At 33.8% G+C, this 25,467-nt stretch overlaps 2 protein-coding genes across 2 annotated transcripts; one reads left to right on the forward strand and one right to left on the reverse strand.

Annotated features, from left to right (window-relative positions):
* Positions 1-12,488: 12,488 nt before the first annotated feature.
* On the forward strand, positions 12,489-18,127 carry LOC133876882 (GTP-binding protein BRASSINAZOLE INSENSITIVE PALE GREEN 2, chloroplastic-like). The gene is made up of 3 exons (XM_062315119.1): positions 12,489-12,728; positions 16,729-16,840; positions 17,269-18,127. Exons 1-3 carry the CDS (start codon positions 12,489-12,491, stop codon positions 18,120-18,122), a joined length of 1,206 nt encoding a protein of 401 aa, XP_062171103.1. The 3' UTR covers positions 18,123-18,127.
* Positions 18,128-18,800: 673 nt separating this feature from the next.
* LOC133876883 (receptor-like protein 6) lies at positions 18,801-22,980 on the reverse strand. Its single transcript, XM_062315120.1, has 2 exons — positions 20,115-22,980; positions 18,801-19,032 (listed from the first exon to the last, which is right to left on the reverse strand). Exon 1 carries the CDS (start codon positions 22,978-22,980, stop codon positions 20,146-20,148), a length of 2,835 nt encoding a protein of 944 aa, XP_062171104.1. The 3' UTR covers positions 18,801-19,032; positions 20,115-20,145.
* Positions 22,981-25,467: the final 2,487 nt, after the last annotated feature.

Genomic DNA, 25,467 nt, shown 5'->3' on the forward strand with positions numbered 1-25,467 from the left:
TTTTCTAAAATGATAGATCATATGAGATTGTGACACCCATCATTTAGGAACCAATTTTTTTTATTTTTAAAACAAAAATTAAAATATGACGCGCAAAGCAAAGCAAAATTCCTATAGGAAGATTCTTATTTGAATCACAAGTGAAGTTTGACGTAGCAAAGCAAAATTCCTCCCGGTTCTGGCACGGCAACTTTATTCACTCGTTATTGTCACTATTGACGCGCGCCTAATTTGATTTTGTGAAATTTATGTAAAGGATTAATTAATAACTTCATGTACCAACAATTTACATGACAAAATTTATTTCTCAGTCTATCGTCTTTGGATTTATTCTGAGTCAGTCAAGAATGGGTAATCAAAAAGTACTCCTTTCTCTATTTCTCAACATCAATAAAGTATTGAATACTGAAGCAGTAACACAAAAAAGACAAATGAAAAAAAAACATCAATAAAGTATTAAGACTCAGGCTTTGTATTATAAAATTTATATCTCATAGTCTATCGTCTTTGGATTTACTCTCGGTCAGTCAAGAAAAAAGAGAAACTGTAGCTGACATTTATAAGACACAACACACTTTAAACATTTAAAATAATGCTTGGATGTATGCACTTATGTGTATACTCTAGTATGGTGCGAAGCATTGGATGCGCGCGTGTGGCAATGGGTTGTAAGGCGCTAGTGGCGCCTTAATGGTACACTTGACACTTCGATCTTGCCATGATCATTCGATCTGGTGGTTTGATCTAAACCATAGGATGCTTCTTAGATACATCTAGTGGTTGGACGTACTAGACCATCACCAAAGTAAATTGTTAGGTCAAATCACATTTGATCTAACGGTTGAGATTAAATAATAACAATTATTAAATAATCATTTATAGTTATTTGATTTTATGATCAAATTTAAGTATGTGTTAAAATAGCAGTTTATAACTGTTATGAATGATTGGATTAGCAATTATTTAGTACAATACAAAAGTAACTGTTGTCCAGTTATTAATAAAAGATAACAATTTTTCTTTTATCTTCAGTTCTTTTTTCGAATATTTTCTATATTTTTAAATTTCAAGTTTCTGTGTCTTGCTATAATAGAAAATCTGAGAGTATTCTAGTTGATTTTTCGTTTGTGCAAAATGCAATTAAACAAACAAAGGATTCTAGTCGGGCTCTATTATATTGTGAAGAAATATTTGCTATAATCCTTTACATACTTTTCTAGTGGGGGCAAATAATTTCTTAAGAAAAGCGACATTGTAACGCACCTCAGAAGCATTTTATTTTTCTGTTTTTTTTTTTTTTTACTTTTATCTAACAATTATATTTTGCTAAATAGTGAAACCAATATGAGAAGGGTTAATCATGATAAACCTCGAGGCACTGCACATCATAAAAATGAAGTCATCTCGAATCTTGTAGCTGATATTGAGAATTCTCTTGTTCTTTTTGTCCCTATATGTCCCGTTTAGGTTACAAGTTTTGGCTCATTATCAGTGATTCAGTATCGAATGCACTGTTCAAATATGAAGATATTGAAATTGTCTGGACCAAATGCACTTTTTGGTTGTTATATAAAAGCAGCCAAATTATAAGCTCAGAAAATTCTGGAGTCTACCGTATATCCTAGGCCTTTGGCAAATCCGACGACCAAAATAATAGCACTATCACGTATACGTACAGTATAATTACATATGCAAATTATATGTCAGAGTACCTTAAACACAAGTGTTCATGCCATTGCTCTCTCTATATATAAATAGGCACATAGTTATTACGTTCCTCTTTCTCTCTCCATTCCATTGTTCTTCTTCTCAAACATTTTATTGACTTAATTATTAAAATATCGTCGGTTCCCTCGGGACCAATGAATTTCGAAGACTTCTTTCTTTCTGTTTTGCAAAAGCTTTATCGTAGGTTCGGTCCTCGAAAAATTTGCTCTAACACAATTCATCTAAAATTAAGATAGTTTAGCAGATTGAGAAATCAATTTGTTAAAATTCTTGTTTTTTTGTCTTTTGATTTCTCTTCTAAAAAAAAAAAAAAAAAAGTTAACAATCAACTCAAATACAAATTATTCTTTAAAAGCACAAAAATAGTTTTTACATTTATGTCATATTATAACAATTTTTCAACCCAAAAAAAAAAAATATAAATATTAACAAACATAATTTTAAAGTTTTTAGTCTATCTCAAGCTATAGTTTGTTAATAAAGTTTAGCTCCACCAACATTTTGAGAGCATTATCATCTCTCTTCTCCCCTCAAACTAGGTTCTTAGCTCCTTGTCTGTATTTCATTTTGGGAATAAATACAAAATCAGTCCAAGTGATTGGATTAAATTACAAATTATTCATTGTCGTATCAAGATGAATTCAGAGGTCCACGTGAAATACTAAAATAAATAATTTAGCCATTGTAATCAAATTTTGTTTAAATATTAACGGATTCCATTAAGTGCTACGTCAGTTCTAATAAAATGACAACACGTGTCACTCTTAATAAAAAATATAAATATACAAAAATTAAAAATTTAATTTTTTTTGCCAGGCACCTCTTTTCTTTTTCTTTTCCATTTTTTCTTTAAAAAATAATAATTAATTAATTTTTTAGTTTTATATATTTATATTTGTAATATATTAATATTTGTCATTAAGAGTAACACGTGTCATCATTTTATTGACCTTGATGTATCACCTAACAAAATCCGTCAAATATTTTAATAGAACTTAACTCGAATTCATTTTGATACAATAAGGAGCAGTTTATAATTTAAGCTAACCACATGTACTGATTTTATATTTATCCCTTCATTTTGTCTCGTTAAAAAAATAATAAATAAATAAAAAAGTAGAAAGACTCGAAGACAAGTGTAATATTGACCCAGCCAATGAGGTTGACCTCAATGAAAAGGAAAAGGTCAAGAAAAACTCGTAACGTGCTTTATGGTCTTTGTCTTTGAGGTAATTGATGATGCCTTTGCCTCTATTGGATTATGTCATTAATAATTATTTGCCTGAATTTGAATAAATAATTATGAGAGATCACTTATAAAATTTATTTGACCAAATAAGAATTAGATTGTCCAACTACTTATCTAGTCAGATGGGTCTAACAACAATCACATACTCAAATTCTCTTAAATTCAAACTAATAATTATAGAAAATTCTTATCTCCTTAATCTCTATTTGTTTAGCAAAAAAAAAAAATCATTTCAATTTGTGTCTGTGCCCCCTTATCCGAGAGTAAGAGAGAAGTTGCTTTTCTTGCCTTTAAAAAACAACTTTTTCAAAAAAAAAAAATTAAAAGAAAAAAAAAAAAAAAAAAAAAAAAAAAAGAAGGTAACTTGTGACGAAGACTTTCCCACGACAAGAAAACGCGTTGCCTCAGTGACTCAGTCTACATGGAATACACACCATTCGTGCTTTCTTTGTGTCGTTTTCTCATCAAAGTGTGTTCAAAACCAAAAGAAAGGATCCCGCGTTAAAACTTTGTTAAGATTTTTTTAAAATAGAAAAATAAAAAAATATATATACTCCTCTCAAATAATTTTTCAATTGTTAATATATATCCACAAAGATATGTTATTTGCACAACTCTTACACGACAATGGCACAATAATTCTGATGTGTTCAGCTTTTTTTATTAAAAATAAATAAAAAAATATAAATACTAGACACATTTGCATTGCTGTGCAATTGTTATATAAAATTAGTGTACAGCTAACATATCTCATATCCAAATTGCGTCAATATCTTCCCAAACTAATAAAAATACACAATGTCCCTTAATAACAAAAATACATTTAATAAAAATTTAGAAACTTGAAAAATGGTGACCCAGGTAGTAAGTTTTCACCATTTTTTATTTTCTCAAATTTATTAAAGTATTTTTGGGTTTTTAAAAAATTCTTAAGGTTAATTTTGTCTTTTTCGGGACAAAGTGGGTACATTGACAATTTTTCTTTTTGTAGTTTAATGCTCTGTTTGTTTCGTCGTAAAATATTTTCTGGAAAATATTTTCGACATATTTCAATGTTTGGTGAAGGCGAAAATAAAGGTCAACGGAAATTATTTTCAATTTGACCGTAAAAGCCTATTTAATTTTGGGAAAACGATTTACAGTTTTGGGTTTAAACTCTTTACTTTTACACGCACGTTTGTGAGAATCCGTCATCGCCGGGCATTGGAGTTTGTTGGTAACCTGACTCTATTGCCAAAGACCCTAAATTTTGGTATCCGACCAGAATCTAATATTACGGAACTGGATTCCGGCCAGTTGGGTCGGAATCTGAAAATTTCTGCCATATTCCGGCCAAACTAGGCCAAATTCCGATGAAATTGGCTGGAATCTAGTCAAATTGGTTGGATTCTGGCCATACTGGTCAAATTCTGGCCAGTTTGGCCAGAATTTGGTTTGTCGAAATCCGGCGATCGCTGCTGGACGTCGCTGGATTCCGTTTTAAGCAGTTAGTATTTTTTCATACAAACCAAACACCGGAATTTTTTTTTTGTTTTTTTAAAAAATGATTTTGTTAAAAATATTTTACGACAAAAAATATTTTATATTAAAACAAACGAAAGATAAGTGAATATTAATTCAATCATTAGTTTTGAAATGGGGCATTGACACTGAGAGTGCTAGTTTGAGAAAGTGTGTATTTTTCTCGAGCTTTATGTGAGGGACTAACCTATTTAAGTAGTGAGCGCGCTACCAATCTACACCTTCGTTTGTGTTTTTTTTTTTTTTTTTTCCCAATTCCATGCTAGCTAATGTGATTTTTTGTCTAACTAATATTGCTTTAATATATCAGAAATCTTGTAACTTAGCATTTTTGTATTTTATGAAAGTCAACTTAACAAATTAATAATTCTAATACATGCTTCTTTTTCACAACGATTATTAATTATTGGAGGTCATTGCTTCAGCCATGGGGTTAAACCCATGCAATATTATTGGATGTTAAATAGCTTATACACCCATGTGTTTTACGATTTTTATTTTTTGCACTTTTTGTTTTATTTTTTTTTATTAAATTTGGTACTTGTGGTATGGAAAAAGACAGAAATGATACCTCCGTCTAATTTTTCGTTTAAAACTAACGTCCAGCCATGTCATCCTACTGGTGTTGGCGTGCATGCGAGACACCTGTCCCCGAGGTACACTTCAGCATTAACGTGGCTATCATTTTTTTATTATTATTTTAATGACTAGCCGGTCTAGAGACACCTCCTTGGCCAAAATGGGGGTGGCTGGCCACCCCCATATAGCCCTCAGCCACCCCTAGAATTTTATTTTATTTTATTTTTTAAAAAAAAAACCTTAAAATTAAAAACCACAAAATTTTTTTTTCCAATATATACCCTCTGGTTTTATACATTTCATGATGTGCCCCATGTGGTTTTAATAAGTACCATAAATGATACTTTAGTTTTTTAATTATATCACAAATGATACTTTATACACAAATAATATTTGGTATGCCTGTTTTGAACCAAAAGTAATATGTATGCCTGTCATGTATCAAAATAACATGTTGCCAATAATTGTAGCCTTCATAAAAAATAAAAAATAAAAAATAAAAAAGAGCACAATCAGTCATGTGTAACAATTGGAAACACAAAATTATATACGTGGCCAATTGATATAATCCAAAAAATGACCAAATTTTTTGGCCAATTGATAACACAATTTTTTTTTCCCAATATATACCCCTGTGATTTTATAAATTTCATGATGTGCCTCTTGTGGTTTGAATAAGTATAAGAAGTGGTATCTTGAGGGTGGCTCCCTTGGCCAAAATGGGGGTGGCAGCCACCCCAAATTTTTTATTTTTTTAATAAATATAAGAAATCATTAAAAAAATGGTAGTCATAGCAGTACTGAGGTGTGCCACGAGGACATGTGTTGCGCATGTACGCCGACACCAGTACGATGACATGACTGGACGTTAGTTTTGGACGGAGGTACTATTTCCGTCTTTTCATATATATACCACGGGTACTAAATTTGATAAAAAAATAAAACTGAGAAGGTAAAAAATAAAAGTCGTAAAGCACAGGAACAAATAGGTATTTAACCCTATTATTGGTAAAAAAAAAAAAAAAAATTAAAAAAAAAAATTAAAAAAAAAATTAAAAATTAAAAAAAAATTAAAAATTTTAAAAAAAAAATTCTGTAGGAAGATTCTTATTAGCAAAATTCCTCCCGGCCGGTTCAGGCACGGCAACTTTATTCGCACGTTTGGAGAAATTTGATGTTGAGTAATTTGGATTTTTAGGAATGTGATTATTCCCACGTTATTTCTCAGTCTATCGTCTTTGGATTTATTCTGAGTCAGTCAAGAGTGCCAGAGTGGGTACTCAAAAAGTCATTTGTCTATTTCTCAACATCAATAAGTATTACTACTCAGGCTTTCTACGAAGGGGCACCATAAACCAGTACAACATGCTCAGAATCTTCGGATCAATTGAATTTTTAACTTCTCTTTTTTCTAAGCAAATTGGGAATCAAAACACCGAAAAATAGGTGAGCTTCCTAACAACAAACACTCAAAATGAAAATAATGCAAAAAATACAACTAAATAGTATGAAATATAATTGGCCAAAAAATACCCGGTCTTCTTGTTGTTAAGAGTCCCACATTGCCAAGGTATGTCTGGGTTGTGGGTTTTATAAGCCTTGAACAAACATTTTTCCTTGAACTACCTTTTGAAAATGAGTAAGGTTCAAGTGACTTCAATATGGTATCAGAGCCACAAGCCCTTGGACAATGTTGGACGTTCTCTCCCGATGTTGAACACGTGTTTGGCCAAAAGATGCCACACGTGAGGGGGCGTGTTAAGAGTCCCACACTGCCAAGGTATGCCTAGGTTGTGGGTGTTATAAGCCTTGAACAAAAACCTCTTCCCTTGAGGTGCCTTTTGAAAATGAGTAAGGTTCAAGTGACTTCAATACTTGATCATCAGCATTAATGTGAGATAATATATTGGGAGATAAAAATGTAGTATATAACACTAATTATACCTTAATATACAAATTCTATCACATACCTTAACTTACTGATTGTGGGTTTAGTTTGCTAATACGGGTTGAACATATGACCTATGAGTAATGTTATGTATATAATCTATTTTTATTATATTATTATTTCACAATATATATTGATGTGACAGTTTTAACCAACTCTTAATTTTTTTTTAAACAATGACTAATCTAAAGTTAATTGATCGAAATTACTGAGATAGTTGTGAGAAGAAAATATAAGTTAATTATAGCATTACTCTATAACCTATAATGACATGCTGACCCAAATATTATGAAGCGAATCATTATTGTTATTGAGTTTTATACACCTTAACTGTATATGAATTAGGTTTACTGGATATGGTACGTAGTTAAACAGGATTAAGGCCTGTAACCTTTATTATGGGTGGGCTTCATTAAGTTGTGTGTGTATTTGCTAGGTCCCAACCCTAATCTCTAGGAGAATAGTTTAGGTCTGCCCCATTGATGGCCGCCATAAGAGAAGAGAAAGGAAAGGAAGAGAAGATGTATTCTATTCATGTCATCAGTTAGGTATAAAAAGCAAGATGGAAGAGGTACTAATACTATAATCTATTGTAAGATAAACTGCTCCATGATCTCCCAGTCCCAGCCATGAAAAGAGAAATTCCAATTTTGTGTGCGTTTGGTTCGAATGAGTATTCAGTATTCGAACCGGGTTTTTATTCAAAAACTCATACCCGGATCCAAGTTAAATAAAACCTATGGGTCACTTGAATAAAGTTTGGATAGTTTGAATAAACTCATCATATATTTTTTATTATTATTTTTTACCATACCAATCATTATACACAACTTTTCATACAATCCAATCATTTCCAATCATTTTATACTATTATAAAACACTTTTTTAAAACCCATCATATATTTTTTATTATTATTTTTTACTATACCTATCATTATACACAACTTTTCATACAATCTAATCATTTCCAATCAATTTATACTATTATAAAACACTTTTTTCCAATCTTCCAAATTCAACACCCAAACACATATTCAAAAGAATCTAAATTATATTCAACATCCAAACACATTTTCATTGCCTTGAAATCCGTGATCAGATTCAGAATATTATTCATATTCGAAATATTCGATACCCAAACGCACCCGGCGGATTTATTTTGTGAAATTCCAATGGATCCAAGCAACCCAAAGCCCAGTCCTAATTAAATTTGGCCCGATACCTGCCCAATGAGGAATAATATTTTTCAAGCTATGGAACCATCCTATAGGCCTCGGCAATGGGGTGGTTGAGTCACTCTTTCTTCTTTTCAAAAAGCTTTTTAAATATTTTTTTTTGTTTTTTAATTGTTTTATTATTTAGTTTTATCTTTAATGGGATATAAGACATATGCTAATTTCTTAAGATACTAACGTGAATTTTTGTCAATTTTTGGACGAAAGTACAATTTTTGTCTTAATCATAAACAAGATATCATATGTGATACAACATGAATTTTCATTAATTTTTGGACGGAAATAAAATATTTATCTTTAACTATAAACGAGATATCATTTCCAATATGAAATGAAACAGGAAAAAGGCAAAAAAAAAAAAAAAAAAAAAAAAAAAGTTTTAAACAGGTGGTCAGAGCCCCCCCCCAAAAAAAAAAAAAAACCCTAAATTTTATTCTTTCCTCAAATCAAGACTTGTATTACTAATTTACACGTGGCTTTCGTTCAGAACAATTGGAAACGCTAATTACATTTTCAATTTTCCCAAGAGACTTGTCCTTCGCCTCCTTCAATGAAGATAGTCGCACATAGAAAAAAGATAAAGTATAGTTAGCATTTATAAGACCCAACACACTTTAAACATTTAAAGTAATGTTTAAGTGTATATACGCACTTATATGTATACTCTAGTACGGTGTGAAGCACCGAATGCACGCATGTGGCAATGAGCACCTTGATGGCATAATTGAAGCGATAATGATCAAGACTCCCAAGTGCTTTCCACACCTGGCCTACTCTGTTTCCTCTAGTGATCGATCATGAGCGTCCATCTACTCGACATGTGATTTGGCAAATTATACACACAACATCTCAAAAACTCCACAACTTAAACTATTACATGGAAGGTATCAGGTATGGTTACAAGTTCATACTGCTAATGCTTAATTGGAATGAAAAAAAATATATACTTTTGTTTATTTCAGCAATTGCTGCTCCTCTTCAATTCCTTAGAACTTCAAACTTTCATTTGTTATTAGGTCAATTTAATATTTTCTATCAATTAATTTTAAATTTTTAAGATAAGTTGTGATTTAAGATGTATAAAATTTATAGTAGTAAACGGCTGAAAATGTTAGGTTGCAATACATTCACATTCGCTATAGTGATGACTGTGCAGTAAAATTAAATAATTATCATGTTTATTTCGTAAAAAAAAAAAAACACGTATATAGAACTGTAACAATACTTGTGATGTGGTTAACACTTCTTCTTTAAATTATTCTCTTTGTCATTAAACTACATGATATGACTCCTCAGTCCTCATCCACGACTAAGTTCTACGAAAATATCAAGAAAAATAATGTAAGATGATGACCCTTATATTTATTAATATTCAACATATATGACTTTACCTGCAGAATTCAGACAACGCATTTAATAGCCCAGGAAAAAAGAAAACAAAGACCCATTCAACCATCTTATCAGCAACGTGTTCTTCGCACTCTTCTGAGCCATACGATTAAATTTAACTTAATCCCAGTCATTGGTTTTACTTCCATCTCATTTAATGCCTCCAACAAGTTTTCCTCACGTCCCTAGCTTGCTCCACTTTTGCGTCTTCCAAACGCTTTCCCTTGACTTCTTTAAGCCATTCGATTCTTACTAGCTGTCAAACTCTAACCTTTTAAGCATTTCAATTTCAGCCGGAAGATTGGCCCTTTTAATCATAGACCTCCGATCCTTATCATTCAGCATTTAATTTCTCTCACCTACTCAGCCACAGCTGTATCATAAGGTTTAACAATAACAAATTGTTGAAGAAGACTTTCCTAACAATAAGTAATCGTTGGAGAAGATTATTTTCTGTATTTCTACCTTAAGTGTAATGATGTATTTCCTTATGCTCTGTCGTGTAAAACCAGTATATATACTGTACATTGTATTCAATAAAACTTAAGCAAAAGTTTCTCCTTGTACAATTTCTTTCAGTTATATAAAAGCAGCCAAATTATAAGTTCAGAAAATTCTAGAGTCTATCATATATATCCTAGGCTTTTGGCAAATCGGACTACCAAATTAAATAATAGCATAACGACCACGTACAGTATAATTATATATGCAAATTATATATGAGTTCAAAGGGAATATGGGTATAGCGAGGATTTATTTCAAGGCCATTTCTATTAATTGAAAATTAAGCAAGAATTTCAGTCACTCTCGATCACTGTAAAGGGTTTTATTGTTTGATTTTTATATTTTATGATGCGTATAAAAGAAATGGATTGATGTGGAATGTAAAGAAAAAAGATGATGAATACGTAACATTGGCCAACCAGACACGCCAAAGACACAAATGCTAATTAGGAAAGTGAGTAAATGGGCATCAAGAAAAGCCACGAAAAGACCGCAAGTGATCTCATTATTACATGGAATGGAAGAGGTGGTGATATTAATTAATGGTGGATTAAGGATGGATTGAGATCCCCGGCAATACCAAAAAAATTGCCCAGCCACAATTTCTTTAATCTGTACCATCCATTTAAAAGAACGGCTATTATGATGACACCTCGTCACAATCCGCGTGAAACCCTTTTTTTCCAGACACACATTTCTTCTCCTCTAACACGAGTTTTTGACCTGTGGCTCTGAGTCGTACGTGGCCGACCAAGAGGAAGAAGATTAAGCAAGAGAAGAAATCGAGGCCTTTTACTTAAAGCTCCTGGCCATACGTTTTGAATCATTGGTCTTCCATTTACAAGACTAAAAGGAAGTTGCCACTACTCCCTGGGGAATGCGCGCAGTCAATTTTGGAAGAAAAGTATTGGTCAGATCAGCTGGGGGGGTCTTTGGATGGGAATTGGGATAACATAAATTTGGATGTGTGTGTAAAGCTCGCCCCTTGTTTGGCTTATAAGCAAGTTCTGAGCATAAATTATAAATGATGCAACTAATTCATATATATTATTAGACCTGCTTATTAGCAGAAAGTATATACTTAGGGTGTGTTTAGGATTGCGATTTCATAGACAATAAATGTGATTTTAAACCAATCGCAGAATATAAATCGTTTGGAAACTGCATTTTTAAAAATTGTGATTTGAAAACGCAGAAAATCTACTTTTTCAAATCGCAAGTAAAATGGTACTTTTTTAAAAATGCCGAATTTTAAAGGCTAATTTGCGATTTTAAATACTAAACTGCGATTTTGCCAAACGCTAAACTGCGTTTTTAAAAATCACATTTTTTAAATCCCACATTTTAAAATCGTGACTTTAAATCGCACTTTTTAAAATCATAAACCCAAACGAACCCTTAATCTCTTCAATATTTACCTGTCAATTTACTATTATAGTTGCAATATTCCCTTTTGCCCCTTCAAAAGACAAAAATAACCTTAAAAATCTTTAAAAAAAAAAAAAAAAACCCACACCAAAAAAAAAAAAAAAAATTAAAAACGTCCACGGCCACATAGTGGCTTAGCTAGTTTTGTTTTCTGATTTTTAGAGGTTTTTTTGTCGTTTGTAGTAAAAGAGGGTAAAGTCCGGCGAATCCGAAGCTTTTGGCTGGTGGCTCTGACTCGTTGCTGACAAAAACCACCAGAGTTTGGCTGGCGATGGTAACCGAAAGTGTGGAATAGAAGGTGTCGAAAGATAATGAGATGGTGAGTGACTCCATGTCTGATAGCCCATGGTAAGGAATCATATGATATACGCGTATGAGGTAGATTTAATTAGCTCTTGCTCATACGTTTTGGAAGAAGAAGAAGAAGAAAAGTCAGGAAATGTGACTGACTGACATGCTCGGCTGAGGGGCCCGATTTTATGTGAACCGGGTCTAATCCGGTGGTCCGGGTTGAAGGGATGGGAACCGATTCACTAATGGGCCTAATAGGCATGGACCGGTGTAACGGATCGGATTGACGAATACGTTTGATCCACATGGCAGGCGCGTGATCATGACGCGCGCTGGGAGAGGTTCTGGCACGTGGAAAACAGCTAGAAAAACTTGGAGCCACTCGTGAAACGGCAAAAGGTGCGTGGTTGCGCGTGTCACGAGTTGATGGAAGAGCATAACCTAGGAGTAGTGCGTGGAGGCCTGTGAAAGCACTGGTGAGGCTGTTTGCGATAGTTCTGGACTATGCAGCTCCTGATCTATCGATTGGTGCTGTCATGGAGGCAATTAGCCGAGCTTGGTGGCACGGGGTAGCACGGGTAGAGTGCTTAGGTGGCACCTGCAGTCGTCGTTGTCAATGGATCTTCCACGAATCATAAGATCTATACCTCGCAGTCCTGATTCCAGGATTATTTTTTCCAAATGGGGCTGCGATGAAGGTGTGAAAGAGACTGACAACAATTTTAAAGGTGTGAAGCGGTGTGTGGATGATTGGAATTATGAGGCAGTCATAGAGCACGTGAAGGACGCCTGGAAACGTCAAGGATGTTTATTGAAGGCCACAAGAAAATGGATCCGATACCATGTTGAGATTTATGTATAAATCTAAAATAGAATAATAGCAGAAGCAAGAGAGAGAAAAGAGACAGAATTTACGTGGTTCGGTTTATAAACTATGTTCACAGGGTAAAGCCTGAAGTTACATTGTGCTCAATAACTTGATTATTTACAATATATAGGTCCTTATTTATAATTGAAGAAGTCGAACTATATAAGTAAACATAAATTGACTTATACAAAAAAACACAAATCGACCTAGACTAAAAAAATATAAATCAATAATATTATATTGAGAATATATTCTAAATATATTGTAACAATATAGATGAAAATATAATGGTGGAGGATGAAGCGAGTAAAGTTCCACTTACACGACTTTTTGACTTGTGACTCTGAGTCGTACGTGGCCGACCAAGAGGAAGAAGATTAAGTAAGAGAGAAGAGAGACCTTACTATTTTATCTTCTATGTCCGAGTTTCTTTCAAGTTTCTTCTCTCTTTTTTTCTTTTTTCTTTTTTTAGGTTTACTTGGCCCCTGGCCATACGTTTTGAATCATTGGTCTTCCAATGTTACAAGGCCATATTATATAATATAAAAGAAAGTTGTGGTTTTGATTCAGAGACTCAAAGGAAGTTGCCACTACTACTCCCTGCGAAAACTGAAACAATTGAATATGGTCATCAACTTTAAAACTGTGAGCAATTATTAATTGAATTCGGGGAAGCTAAAGCTCAGGCAACAATGGCATCAAAATCACCATTCACTTGGTATGTTGCCAAGGTTTCCCTTTCCTTTTCTCCTTTATGCAGTGCCATAATTACCATTCACTTGGTGGCAATGCAGATCACATCAGGTGACATAAAATTTGAAAAATGCTACACAAATTTTCAAGTTTATACTTTAAATGTTTATTCTCTCGCATGGCAGTAAAAATCACCAATTGATCCAAAATTCAATGATAATTGGCTGTTGCCTTTGCCACGTTAGTTAGTAAGTATTTGAGAGTCTTGTAAACTTGAGAATTTGTGTACATAGTATTTTTCTGAAATTTAGGGGAAACTATACTTAGTATCCTCAATCTATCATCCTATATCCACTCAATCTTTCAATTGGTTTAATGTTATCATTCTCCAATTAGAGTTGCAAGGTCCCTCTTTTGTCCCCAAAAGACAAAAATACTCCTAAAAATCTGAAAAAAAAAAAAAAAAAAAAAAAAAAAAAAAAAAAAAACACTAACGGTAGGGTATTTTGGAATTTTTTTTTTTTTTTTGTAATGCTTTTAACTTTTTTTTTCCTGGATTTTTTTAGGTGTATTTTGTCTTTGTCTTCGTCTTTTTTTTTTTTTTTTGTGGCGAAAGGGGATATTGCAACTTTAATGGTAAACTGGTAGGGTACATTAACCAAAGAGTCGTTTTATATAATCATCACGTTTCAAAATTACCATTAAATCTTTGAGGTGATGTGTGGGATTAAGTATAATTTCTCCTAAATTTATAGAAAGCCTTTTTTTTTTTTATGCTATTAGCAAGATTTACAACTAATTTCTAAAAATACACAAATTTACCTTCTTCTTTTTTCCCTCAACGTTAGATCAATGGGATTCTTTTTGCCATGAGCGTATACAAATATTAATGGATAATATTTGTATGATTAGAATTATCAAGTGCTTTTCTTTAGAACATAACTTCAAACTTTCTTCCCCCTTCCTTCGCCCTTTAGAGCATCGCATACAGTAATAGGCAAAATAACTACTAAAAGAGTACAATTTCTAACAGATTCTCTATTATCATGGCTATTTGCTTTTAAATATTATTTTTCATTTTTTTTATTATATTCTTTCCCACACTCAATCAAAAGGAAAATATTGAATTTCCACATTCGCGGAGTCACCTACATTGGATTTCTCATTCTTTTCGCTACACCATACAGTGGAAATTCATTGAAATTATTCACTTGGCAATGAAATGATTGAATTATTTTCAAGCATCATTAAGCATACGTGTGATCCATGAACGGAGAGGGATACGGGTGAGAAGAAAGAGAAATCAATAAACAAATAAATAGTGATTGTTTATTCCTTATAGAATGAAAAAAGTATATTCATTATTCATCCTATAAGAAAAAAATGTTAAAGTAGCTACTTCACTGAACACAAAAATTAGTTCATAATAGTTAAATTTATGGGAAAAATATATATTAGCCCCCCAAACTACCACCCTTTCTCCGGATGGCCCCCCAAACTACCAACGCTTAGATTCTGGCCCCCCAAACTACCACTTTATGATTTTTTGGCCCCATCCGTCCATTTATGCCGTCAATTCTAAACAGAATTCCGAAAATACCCTTCCTACATTTTGAAATTCTCACGGTTAAGAGAGGGGTATTTTCGGGTTTTTGGCCAATTTCTGTTAGAATTAACGGTATAAATAGACGGATGGGGCCAAAAAATCAGAAAGTGGTAGTTTGGGGGGTCGGAGTGCAAGTGTTGGTAGTTCGGGGTGCCATCCGGAGAAAGGGTGGTAGTTTGGGGGGCTAATATATATTTTTCCCATAAATTTAACTATTATAAATCATTTGTCAATTCTGCTAGAGATGCTCTTTATGTTTTATTCTCTTCCTTTCTTTATAATATGCTATATATAATTACTTCAAAGAGAATTAACATATGAAGAAAGCAAAATAAACTTAACATTCCCCGGTGCTAAAGGATATTAGAAATTCTTTCTGTAGGAAGATTCTTTTATTGGATCCATAAAAGAACGTTGGGTCGCCGAAAGCAGAATTATAGAATGAAAGGAGGGATGTGGAATACGAGTGGAGGTATTTGAAAATGTACACCAAATCAAAAAGCAGAATTCTACGCGGTACGAGTGATGTACCAATTCAATATTCTAGTAAAATTATACAATTTATGAAAGTAAAGCAATTGATTATTTAAAAACAAAAAAATACAAAAAATAAAATAAAATCAAACAACGCAAAAAGAAAAATAAAGCAACTAAAAACATGTAATAAGACTAATAATTTTTAAGATTGACCACGCAATTGACATATGTGCTTGATAAGGTTGGATTGAAGCTGAGAATGAGTTTGACCGTCTCTAATGTTCACGTGCTTTTCAATGAACTCCAAAAAATCAGGGGTATGCTCGTAAGAAATTTGTACATATGGAGTTTTATCGATTTTGTTCATATTCAATGTCACTACCATCGTCAGTATTTCATTTGTCTTCAATAATCATTTTATGTATTTTTAATTATTATGCACGCTTTTATAATGAAAAGTGGGTGGGAGAAAGAATGTGATTTGGTGTACATTTTCAAATAACTAATAAAATATTATTTTAGTTTTAGCTTTTCTCAATATTTTATTAGTTATAGTCTATTCACTATTCATTCTATAAAGAAAATAGCTACTTTGTTTCGCCTGTTGGATTGGAAAAAAAACTTAATAATAGTCAAATTTAATTATTTCAAGGCATTTGACTAGCCGCTCTAAAGCTATTTGATACAAAATCATTTAAAAATTAAACAAAAAAATATACGGAAGAAAAACTAGGGACAGACCTAGGTGGATTGTTAGGGGGTCTTTAACTACCCACATATATATATATATATATATATATATAATATTGTACTATTTTCTATAGCATGGCCTCGTCAATATTAACTTTTCACCTCTACTAGTACTCGGACCAAAACAAGGAAGCAGTGTTATATATAGCCTTGAGCATCGGTATTAAACTCTCTAATTTGAACTTTTCACCAAATATTAGAAAAAGCTGTCAAAAATACCTCTGTATTGAACTCTCTATCCTTTCTCCAAACTACCTCGTGTCAGAAAACCTCTCTAAATTTAACTCTCACAACTCTTACGCCATCCAATAAAAAATATCATTTTATTCTGCTTCCCGCACTTTTCCTTTCCTTCTTTCTTCCCTTCCATTTCTCTCAAGTGCCTTCCGTCTTCACTTTCTCCCCATTTGCTCAAAGAAAGTCTAAGAGGACCTTTTGAAAATCTGGATATGGACAGTATAGATCCGAACGTTCGTCGGTGGTCTCCATGTCCTCTACCGTCTGATCCCTCCCCCTCCTCACCTTCCTCTTCCTCCTCCTCTCCTCTGCGTTCGCCTCCGAGTCAGATCACAAGGTAAAGTTGCTCTCTCTGTTCCTCTACCTCTAGTTCCTCTCTCTGATGGATGCAGAAGGTTTTGTGTGTCTGTTTATTGAAAAAATAAGGAAAGAAAAATTAAAAGCAGCAGAAAAAATTTGGTGAAGAATAAGTACTTTCGATTGGGCGTTTCTTGGTTTTGGATGATTTTGTTTGTGGGGTGTTCATTTTTGGGAAGAATCGAGACTTGGTGGAAAGGAAATTGGGGATTTTACTGGAAAAAAAATTCATGGGTCTGGTGGGATTTGGGCTAATTTGTGGAACTTAAAAGTGGGTAGGTGATAATTTGGGGGTTTTGGTCATAATTTTTGATTTGTAAGTTTGATTCTGTCTCTTTCCACTTCTACAAATTGGGTGGTACTGTGTTGGTGTTTGGCTGATTGTGGTGGGATTGTTTTTTTTTGTAGGAAAATTTGATGTCCATACAGTTAAGGGGTTTGTGAATGGCATTGAGGGTGAACTTGATGAGAGTGATGAGGGGGAAGATGATTTAGAAACGGGGGATGAGTTTGATTGGGATTCTGATGAATTGGAAGCTAAGTTAATGGAGGAAGAGGATGAGGAAAAGCTGGATTTGGATGGATTTGCCCCGGCTGGGGTTGGTTATGGTAATATTAACGAGGACACAATTGAGAAGGTGAAGAAGAATAAGGTGCCGAAAGCGGAGAAGAAGAAGATGGCTAGGGAGGCTCAGAAAGAGAAAGAAGAGGTAACAGTGTGTGCTCGGTGTCATTCACTGAGGAATTATGGGCAGGTGAAGAACCAAACGGCTGAAAACTTGATACCAGATTTTGATTTTGATAGGTTGATCGCTACCCGGTTGATGAAACCCACTGGGAATGCCAGCACTATTGTTGTGGTTATGGTTGTTGATTGTGTTGATTTTGATGGCTCTTTCCCGAAACGGGCAGCAAAATCGTTGTTTAAGGCATTGGAAAGAGCCAGGGATGACCTGAAGCTTGGCAAAAGGTTACCAAAGCTTGTTCTTGTGGCTACAAAGGTGGATCTCCTGCCATCGCAAATTCCACCTGCTAAGTTAGATAGATGGGTTCGGCATCATGCTAAGGCTGGAGGTGCCCCAAAGATCAGTGGGGTTTATTTGGTTAGTTCCCGAAAGGATTTGGGTGTGAAGAATCTGTTGTCCTTCGTCAAGGAATTAGCTGGTCCTCGAGGGAATGTGTGGGTAATTGGGGCTCAGAATGCTGGCAAGTCAACTCTAATCAATGCACTTGCAAAGAAAGAAGGGGCAAAAGTTGGATGAAGAGAGTTGGCTAGTTGTTAGTGCAATTTTGATGTTCATGAAAATAGTTAGTTAAAGTAGTTATTCTCAAAACTAATAAAAAATAATATATAGTTAAAATAGAGAAATATTTGGAGAGTTTGATGTAGAAGCTACTTTAAAAGTGATGGATAAAATAAGAAAAGTAGATTGTTTGGCTTAAATTTGGAGAAAATTTGGAGAACTTGATAATGATGCTCTTATAGGTTTTAAAATACGGACTACCCCTAGCCTTGGAAGGTTTCGGGCCCCTTTGAAATATAAAAAGTGTCACAAGTTTTTTATTTTTTAAAAATTTTAGGTATTTTTATGAAATGGACCTCCCAAAATTAATTTTTATCTCTAGAAATGATTTTTTTTAGTTTTGTCCCCCTCCTAAAATTTTAGTTTCACCCCTGCTTCTCTACAACCAAATTGATGGTGTGAGACAACTAGACAAGATCCATGGGTAGTAGAAAGACATAGAAACACTTTTGAGCAAGAAACTACTTAGAAAAAAATAGCAGGGAAAATTTCTGATGGATACAGAAAAATGAATTCCTTGGACAATGTTTGAGATTATAGGAATAGGAGCCGCATTTTTAATTTAATTTAATTTAATTTAAGACTCCCAAACTAGAATAGACATGAAACAGGACTCCCTGAGGAGGTCAGTACATATTTTTAATCAATTATTTATTGAGTAGGATTCGGTCCACATGCTTTTCAAGCACAAGCAACACTAAGACATAGCAATAAATAGGAAAAATAATTATAATTCAGACAACATAACAAAAGTAGTGCAAATTATTACACATAAAGTAGTATATCAGCAACCGAGCATAACTGCCATTGGAGAGGCCTTACAGACTTCAGCATACTTCCTCCAGAGTAAATTTGGAGCAATATATCTCTGCAAATGATCAGGCGTACAATATTGGTTTAAGTCAGTATCAACCGAAAGTTCTTTTACACGATCTAATTGAATAATTGCACAATGAACTTGATGCACACTAACTAGTATAAAACACAGGAAAATGATAAATGGGTTTGTTGAAGGATGTCGTGATCTCTAATGACTACTTCGACAGAACCGTGATCTTCAAAAACACAGTGAAATACATTATCAATTGACCGACTAGGATTAAGACCGACTTTATTAACTTTATACTAAGACTCTAACTATACTAAGAAGAATAGGAATCAAACCCCTTATTGGAGATTTATTCCTTATTGGACTCTAACACGAGACTAGGGCAATACTAAATAATTTGGGAAAAATTCACATACCCTCCTCAAACTACCTCTCAATTGACAATGTGTCCTCCAAACTTTGAATTGGTACAATGTCCCCCCAAACTACCAAAACATTGTCAATATACCCCTCAAAGGCCAGCAAAAAGACCAAAATGACCTTACAATTTTTTTAATAAAACAAAAATACCCTATAAATTCCAACACTTTTATGTGTTTTTTTTTTATGTTTTTTTTCTTAATTTTTTTTTATTTTATTAAAGTTATTTTCGTCACTGGGAAAACATTGACAATTTTTAATAGTTTTGAGAAATATTGTCAATTGAATGGTAGTTTGAAGAAGGTATATGAACTTTACCCTTAGTAAAATTATGCACTGGTACAAAAATTAAAGGAACACGAAAACAGAACCTCTACTCCAACAAACACATGAAAGATTTGCACTACTAATTAAGACTATATATATTCACCTAATCAATCCTACAAAGCCTATGTTCCTAAAAGATCTATCACAATAATCAAAAGGTCGCATATTCCAATATAATTGCACAGGGAGAGGAACAACTGATCTTATGGGGATTAGAATAATGTTAATAATGCGTAAAAATTAAATACAGCTATTACTTTTATAATTTTTGTAAAATTTTAAGCAAAAGAGAAGTTCAAAAAACACTCTTTGACAGTAGAAACACATACAAAGAAGGATTGGAACTAGAAAAGGAAGAGTTTATCATGACAAACCTAGAGGTGTTGCATCTGAACATAACTATAACTAGTGCCTCAGCCCTTGGTTTCTGAATGTTTGTCTTCGATGATGTTCTTTTCCAAGATACAGTTGAGGGAAGATCTTGAAAAGAATGTCATCAACATGTTTGTAATACCATATCCTCCATCTCTTCCAGAACATAAGGGGCCCAATTGCAAATCCAAACCCAAAAACAAATCCCAATTCAGCACTTATGTAATTCCAATCAATCATACTCCAATTACTTTCTTCATATGTCGGAGGTGGCAATCGTGGCTCCTCAAGTGAGCACTGTGATTTCAAAGGCAAATCACATAATCTTTCGTTTCCTTTGAAGGAATTTTCCGAAAATGTAGCAAATTGCTTGATGAATGGAATTTGTCCCACCAGTTGGTTGAATGAAAGGTTTAGGACCGACAGGAAAATAAGACCATTGGCGAGTTGCACAGGAATCTTACCAGTAAGCTCATTGTTTGACAGGTCTAAAGACTCAAGATTACTCAATTTTCCCAGAGATGCTGGGATTTCGCCCGTTAAAGCATTGTGCGACAGGTTAAGAATATATAACAGTGTGAGTTCTCCAATTTCTTTAGGTAGAGGACCGTCAAAGTTGTTGCAAGAGAAGTCAAGGTTCACGACGATAGTTAGGATCTTCACCAACTCCACCTCTAAACCCTTGTTAGTAATTGTTATCGTATCTTGATAGTAAAAACCATTAGGAGTACTAATCTGGAGGTAGCTGAGCCTTGAGTGTGCCTCATGTGCACGATCCATCATTGCCATGCAAGACGAAAGAAGCATTATAGGAAGGTTACCAGTAAAATTATTTGAAGCTACGTCAACAATTTGAAGCATCGGCCAGGGGGCATTATGTTTTGGATTAGAAATGGGCCCGTAAAATTTGTTAGATCGCAAAACAAGGACCCTCAACGATGCGTGGTTCAAGTAAAATGGAAAGGTACCCTCGATGTGGTTGTTTCCAATGTCCAAGACCTCCAACCTAGAGCAATTGGCCAAAGATTTTGGTAACCCTCCTTCTAGTTGGTTTTTATTGAGAGCTAAAATTTGTAAATCACAATTATCTGAAAATGCATCAGGAATTGTGCCGTTGAGTTTGTTTTTCCTTAAATTCAGCACCTCAAGTTCTATACCACTCATCTCAATCAAGCATTGGGGAATTTCGCCACCAAAGGAATTATTGGACAGATCTATAAGTTGAAGTTGTGTAGCATTGCATATTGATCTAGGGATGCTCCCATGGAATTTATTACTTGAAAAAGACAAATATTGAGCAAAGGCACCGAATTGACCGATGCTTGTTGCCAACTCTCCATAGATTTGGTTATTTGAAAGGTCTAGATAGTATAAATTGGATTGGTTTCTCAAGAAATCAGGAAATTTTTTCAACTTGCAAGAAGCGAGAATTACTGTTTGAAGCTGAACCAAGGATAATGAAAAGTTAAAATCATTATATTCAGTCAACAAGTTGATGTGAGAAAGATCAAGGTATGAAAGATTTTTTAACGGCTGAATCACACTAAGGTCCAGGGAGTTGTTAAATTTGTTTGAACCAAGTGATAGGCCTTTAAGACCTCGGTATTCAAAGATAGACATGGGTATTGGTCCTTCCAACTGGTTGTCATTCAAATCAATATATTCTAGCATGTAAGAAGAAACATTGGAAAATTCTTTGAGTTGACCAGAAAATTGGTTGGACCAGAGTCCTAAGACTTTCAACGACCGAAGGGAAAATAGAGAAACTGGAATACTCCCATTCAGTGAATTTTTATCCAAGTAAAGATATTCCAATTTCAAAAGTTGTTCCCACTGAGTGGAAGTAATCTGACCAGTAAGATTATTGGAAGAAAGGTCTAGGTTGGTTAGATTCTTGGCCATGCTAAATGCTGGAATTGATCCACTAAACATGTTCGATGACATGTCCAAAAAAACCAATTGTGTGAGGCTTGCCATTGAGTCTGGAATTGATCCGCTGAAATTGCAATACGAAACATCTAATGTTGACAACATTTTAAGATTGCCAATAGAATGTGGCAATGTTCCAGAAAAATTTGTTCCCCTAAGCACCATGGTTCGAAAAGATCCATTTAGAGGAAATTCTGGCAAAGAACCTTGCAGGTCTTCATTGTTTGATAAGTCAAGCATTTGTAGCGTTGGAACCTGAAAGATCTTTTTTGGAAATGTTCCATTCAACCAAGAAGAGGAGACTTCCAAAGATGTCAGATTTTTGAAATTTGCAAAAAAAATTGGAACTGGAGAAGCAATGTTGTTACCATTCAAACGAATAACTGAGAGAGACTTAAGATTCCGTAATGAGGAATCAATAGGGCCTAAAAGATCGCAGTTTGACAAGCTCAACACTCTCAGATTTGGCAACGAAGATGATAAAATCCGACACCACTCCTTACCTTGCATTGATATTGCTACATCATCAAGATGAAGTTCGATAAGGTCCGAAAGGTTCTGAATGAGCATATTTAAATTTGGATTCTCGAGATAAAGGCGATAATAATTGCAAGATAAATCAAGAGTAACCAACCTTGTCAAATGCGAAATAGCAATAGGAATTTGCCCTACAAAGTTGGCGTATGATAGATTCAAATAACTCAAATTCGCCAGCTTGTCAAATTGTGATGGAATCTGAGAATAGTTGAAGTCGTTATAAGCCAAACTCAAGCTCTGGAGATGCTGAAGACTGAAGAGGCTGCTTGTATCATCAAGTCCACCCGAGATGGATTCATTGGTCAGGTCGAGACCAATAACACGTCCCTCATGGCAGGTTACACCTTCCCAAGAACAGCAATCAACACTTTGATTCCACTTAACAAGTTTGTTGGACGTCATTGCAGGATGGAATGTAAGGTTGTTCTTCAATTGTAGCAACAAGGACTGCTGATTGCCGAAACATTGGCCAGACACGCCAAAGACGCAAATGCAAATTAGGAAAAGTGAGTAAATGGGGATCAAGAAAAGCCACGAAAAAACCGCAAGTGATCTCATTGGAGGGAATGGAAGAGGTGGTACTGATATTAATTAATGGTGGATTCAGGATGGTATGAATTTGTTTAGCGTGTGATTAAATATATAGATGGTCGGGGGTTGTGGCCATGCACGAATCAGGCCAGGCAATTAAGTAATTAAAGTTCCGCGAAGACGACTTTTTGACCAGTGACTCTGAGTCGTCGTAACTCGTACGTGGCCGAGCAAGAGGAAGAAAATGAAATAAGAGAAGAGAGAGCTTTTACGTACTTAATTAATTAGCTCCTCTCATACGTTTTGGAAGAAGTGAAGAAAAGTCAAAAGAAATTAATAATTGCATCAAACGCCAACCACCATATATCAAATTAAATGCCTTTATTTATCGCCACTGCGCGCTATATTAATTTATTGCCCAACTTCTTTTTTGTCTGATTATTAATAAAATGGACATGCACATGAGTTTAACATTTCAGAAAATATGGCTCCGTTTCTTTAAGTATGGGAAAAAGAGTCAATGTTTAACATTTCACCTGCCCTCTGACGTGGCACTCATTTTCCTTTGTAAAAATTCTGCACATTTCTCGCCCACATTTTTAGGACAAGGAAATGGAGAGGATCCTCTCCAATTAGTGTTTTTTAGGAGCATAATTATCATTTTATATTTTATATTTAAAATATGAAATGACAATTATGCTCCTAAAAAACACTAACCGGTGAGGATTCTCCCCATTACAAATGAAGAGAATCCAAATTCACATTTTTAAGTGCGTGCGTGTGTGTATATATATATAGAGAGAGAAAAATTATTACCGAATTTGAATTTACTTAACTTTAAGTAAAGTATAAATTAGTACTAAATTTAAGGGATATATTATTTCTACATCACATTACCATATATCAAACATACACTAAGACACATTGGGTATGAGACCTATGTATATGGAACCTATATATATAAAACACACATGTATGGGTCTTACACATTATGTGTGTTTTTTTTTTTTTTTTCTTTTTAAATATGTTTATTTATTTATTTTTTAATAAATTTATATTTTTTTATTAAGATGGACACGTGTTGCTATCTTATTGGTTTAATGTAGTACTGACGTAGCATTTAACAGAATCTGTTAACAATTTTAACGGAATTTGACTTCAAGGATCGATTTGTAATTATAGTTTACCACAAGGACTTCTCATAAACTTTTTAAACCATAGGGAGTTAATTGTAATTATGACATGCCTCAGGGACTAGTGGTGCAATTATCCCAATAAATAAATGTTGATGTATATGTGTGAAGAGCTGTCGTTCATAATCTTTTAAGATAACAACTTTACAAGTAAATCAAAATTAGGGATAACTTTACAAAAGGGTATTGAATTATACGCCATTTTGAGAAAAAAAGAATTGCATTAGCAAGTTTTTCAAACTAGGGTAGGGTATTCACGTTTCCAAACATCTCATTTAGGAGTACTCCGTTAGGATTTATAGTTAAATCCTAACGGAGTACTCAAAATATTCATTTTTTTAAGGGAAAAAAATTGTTAGGATTTAGTAATTGGTCAGAATTTAACGAAATTTACAAAACTACTCATGCCTAAATCTTTGAAAATTTTTATAATTTTTTTTTTAAAAAAAAATAGGAGTATTTTGGAAATTTTGCAGAATTTAATAGAAAATTCTAACGGAGTACCCTTAAGTGAGACATTTGGAAACGTGAATGCCCTAGTTTGAGACGTTTGCTAGTTCAGCACTCTTATCTCAAAATGACGTATAATTTGATACCCTTTTGTGGAGTTATTCCCCAAACTACCGATGCTTACACTCTAGCCCCCAAATTACTAAAAACTTTGAAAAATACCCCTTTTGACGAAATATTCTCATAATATCTCTGTCACGTATCATTTTTCAATTAAAAATAATAAAAAAATTCAAAAAAGAAATCGAAAAATTCGAAATAATTAAAAAATACAACAAAAAAATTTAAATTTTTTTAAAAAATAATAATAACTTTTTTTAAAAAAAAAATTATAAAACTAAAAACTATAAAAAAAAAAAAAAAAAAAAAAAAAAAAAAAAAAAGAAATAAAAAAGAAATAAAATCGGTTTCTGACTAAGAAATAGACGGTGATAAAAAACGTGTCAAGAATATCAAGTCGCTGTTGATAAATAACACCACCCCAAACATAATCCACCCCAAATATAATGGTGGAGGTCCAGAGGATAAGGCGAGGAAAGTTCCAGTAACATGACTTTTTGACCAGTGACTCTGAGTCGTCGTACGTGGCCGACCAAGAGGAAGAAAATGGAGTATGAGAAGAAAGACCTTTTACTTAATTAGCTCCTGTCATACG

Source organism: Alnus glutinosa, chromosome 9, assembly GCF_958979055.1.
Source record: "Alnus glutinosa chromosome 9, dhAlnGlut1.1, whole genome shotgun sequence".
Taxonomy (NCBI): domain Eukaryota; kingdom Viridiplantae; phylum Streptophyta; class Magnoliopsida; order Fagales; family Betulaceae; genus Alnus; species Alnus glutinosa.

Bases quoted from the DNA above. Each gene is read 5' to 3' on its own strand.
- LOC133876882 (XM_062315119.1), top strand. From the start codon at position 12,489: ATGGATCTTCCACGAATCATAAGATCTATACCTCGCAGTCCTGATTCC. The intron at 12,729-16,728 runs GTATAAATCTAA...TGGACAGTATAG, and splicing joins GATACCATGTTGAGATTTAT to ATCCGAACGTTCGTCGGTGG. The intron at 16,841-17,268 runs GTAAAGTTGCTC...TTTTTTTTGTAG, and splicing joins CCTCCGAGTCAGATCACAAG to GAAAATTTGATGTCCATACA.
- LOC133876883 (XM_062315120.1), bottom strand. From the start codon at position 22,980: ATGACGTCCAACAAACTTGTTAAGTGGAATCAAAGTGTTGATTGCTGT.